General features: G+C 59.3%; 1 protein-coding gene across 1 annotated transcript; it reads left to right on the top strand.

Moving 5' to 3' along the window:
- Nucleotides 1-272: 272 nt before the first annotated feature.
- Nucleotides 273-2,372, top strand: LOC126159982 (uncharacterized). The gene has a single exon (XM_049916790.1). It carries the CDS (start codon nt 273-275, stop codon nt 2,370-2,372), a length of 2,100 nt encoding a protein of 699 aa, XP_049772747.1.
- Nucleotides 2,373-2,980: the final 608 nt, after the last annotated feature.

Genomic DNA, 2,980 nt, shown 5'->3' with positions numbered 1-2,980 from the left:
TGCTGCCTCCACAAGGAGCGCTGCCTTCGAAAGGAGTGCTGCGTTCGCTAGGAGTGCTGCCTTCACAGGGAGGGCTGCCTTCGCAAGGGCTGGTGCCTACGCACGTAGTGCAGCCTTCACACACAGTGCTGCCTTTGCAAGGAGTGCTGCATCCGCAAGGGGTGCTGCCTTCGCAAGGAGTGCTGCCTTTGCAATGAGTGCTGCGTTCGCAAGGAGGGCTACCTTCGCAAGTAGTGCTGGCTTCGCAAGGAGTGCTGCCTTCGCAAGGAGTGATGCCTTCGCAAGGAGTGCTGCCTTCCCAAGGAGTGCTGTTTGCAAGGGATGCTGCCTTCGTAAGGAGTGCTGCCCTCCCAAGGAGGGCTGCCTTCGCAGGGAGTGCTGCCTTTGCAGGGAGTGCTGCCTTCGCAAGGAGTGCTGCCTTCGCAAGGAGTGCTGCCTTCGCAAGGAGTGCTGCCTTCGTAAGGAGTGCTGCCTTCGCAAGCAGTGCTGCCTTCGCAAGGAATGCTGCCTTCGCAGGGAGTGCTCCCTTTGCACAGAGTCCTGCCTTCACAAGGAGTGCTGCCTTCGCAAGGAGTGCTGCCTTCACAGGGAGTGCTGCCTTCGCTAGGAGTACTGCCTTCGCTAGGAGTGGTGCCTTCGCTAGGAGTGTTGCATTCGATAGGAGTGATGCATTCGCAGGGAGTGCTGCCATAGCGAGGGGTGGTGCCTTCGCACGGAGTGCTGCCTTCGCTAGAAATGCTGCCTTCACACGTAGTGCTGCCTTCGCACGGAGTGCTGCCTTTGCACAGAGTGCTGCCTTTGCACGGAGTGCTGCCTTTGCACAGATTGCTGCCTTCGCAAGGAGTGCTGCCTTCACAAGGAGTGCTGCCTTCGCACGGAGAGCTGCCATCGCTAGGAGTGCTGCCATCGCAGGGAGTGCTGCTTTCGCTAGGATTGCTGCTTTCGCACAGATTACTGCCTTTGCTAGGAGTGCTGCCTTCGCACGTAGTGCTGCCTTAGTACGGAGTGCTTCCTTTGCACAGAGTGCTGCCTTCACAAGGAGTGCAGCCTTCGTACGAAGTGCTGCCTTTGCACAGAGGGCTGCCTTCACACAGAGTGCTGCCTTCTCACGGAGTGCTACCTTTGTGCAGAGTGCTGCCTTCGCAAGGAGCGCTGCCTTCGCAGGGTGTGCTGCCTTCGCACGGAGTGCTTCCTTAGCAGGGAGTGCTGCCTTCGCAAGTGGTGGTGCCTTCGCAAGGAGTGCTGCTTTCGCAAGTAGTGCTGCCTTCACAAGGAGTGCTGCCTTCGCAAGGAGTGCTGCCTTCGCAAGGAGGGCTACCTTCGCAGGGAGTGCTGGCTTCACAAGGGGTTGTGCCTTCACAAGTAGTGCTCCCTTCGCAGGGAGTACTGCCTTTGCAAGGAGTGCTGCCTTCGCAAGGAGTGCTGCCTTCGCATGGAGTGCTGCCTTTGCAAGGAGTGCTGCCTTCGCAAGGAGTGCTGCCTTCGCAAGGAGTGCTGCCTTCGCAAGGAATGCTGCCTTCGCAGGGAGTGCTGCCTTTGCACAGAGTGCTGCCATCACAAGGAGTGCTGCCTTCGCAAGGAGTTCTGCGTTTTCTAGGAGTCCTGCCTTCACAGGAAGTGCTGCCTTCACAGGGAGTGCTGCCTTCACAGGGAGTGCTGCCTTCGCAAGGGATGGTGCCTATGAACGTAGTGCTGCCTTTGCACAGAGTGCTGCCATCACATGGAGTGCTGCCTTCGCACGGAGTGCTGCCTTCGCACGGAGTGCTGCCTTCGCAAGGAGTACTGCCTTTGCAAGAAGTGCTGCCTTCACAAGGAGTGCTGCCTTCGCAAGGAGTGCTGCCTTCGCAAGGAGTGCTGCCTTCGCAAGGAGTGCTGCCTTCGCTAGGAGTGCTGCCTTCGCACGGTGGGCTGCCTTCGGAAGGAGGGCTGCCTTCGCACGGAGTGCTGCCTTCGCAAGGGGTAATGCCTTCGCAACGAGTGCTGCCTTACAAGGAGTGCTGCCTGCGCAAGGAGCGCTGCCTTCACAAGGAGTGCTGCCTTCGCAAGGAGTGCTGCCCTTGCAAAGAGGGCTGCCTTCGCAAGGAGGGCTGCCTTTGCAGGGAGTGCTGCCTTCGCAAGGGGTAATGCCTTGGCAAGTAGTGCTGCCTTCGCAGGGAGTGCAGCCTTTGCACGGAGTGCTGCCTCCACAAGGAGCGCTGCCTTCGAAAGGAGTGCTGCGTTCGCTAGGAGTGCTGCCTTCACAGGGAGGGCTGCCTTCGCAAGGGCTGGTGCCTACGCACGTAGTGCAGCCTTCACACACAGTGCTGCCTTTGCAAGGAGTGCTGCATCCGCAAGGGGTGCTGCCTTCGCAAGGAGTGCTGCCTTTGCAATGAGTGCTGCGTTCGCAAGGAGGGCTACCTTCGCAAGTAGTGCTGGCTTCGCAAGGAGTGCTGCCTTCGCAAGGAGTGATGCCTTCGCAAGGAGTGCTGCCTTCCCAAGGAGTGCTGTTTGCAAGGGATGCTGCCTTCGTAAGGAGTGCTGCCCTCCCAAGGAGGGCTGCCTTCGCAGGGAGTGCTGCCTTTGCAGGGAGTGCTGCCTTCGCAAGGAGTGCTGCCTTCGCAAGGAGTGCTGCCTTCGCAAGGAGTGCTGCCTTCGTAAGGAGTGCTGCCTTCGCAAGCAGTGCTGCCTTCGCAAGGAATGCTGCCTTCGCAGGGAGTGCTCCCTTTGCACAGAGTCCTGCCTTCACAAGGAGTGCTGCCTTCGCAAGGAGTGCTGCCTTCACAGGGAGTGCTGCCTTCGCTAGGAGTACTGCCTTCGCTAGGAGTGGTGCCTTCGCTAGGAGTGTTGCATTCGATAGGAGTGATGCATTCGCAGGGAGTGCTGCCATAGCGAGGGGTGGTGCCTTCGCACGGAGTGCTGCCTTCGCTAGAAATGCTGCCTTCACACGTAGTGCTGCCTTCGCACGGAGTGCTGCCTTTGCACAGAGTGCTGCCTTTGCACG

The sequence above is a fragment of the Schistocerca cancellata genome, unplaced genomic scaffold (assembly GCF_023864275.1).
Source record: "Schistocerca cancellata isolate TAMUIC-IGC-003103 unplaced genomic scaffold, iqSchCanc2.1 HiC_scaffold_1150, whole genome shotgun sequence".
In the NCBI taxonomy this organism is placed as follows: Eukaryota; Metazoa; Arthropoda; class Insecta; order Orthoptera; family Acrididae; genus Schistocerca; species Schistocerca cancellata.
The sequence above is the reverse complement of the archived record's forward strand: the minus strand, read 5'-3'. Positions and strand labels throughout refer to the sequence as shown.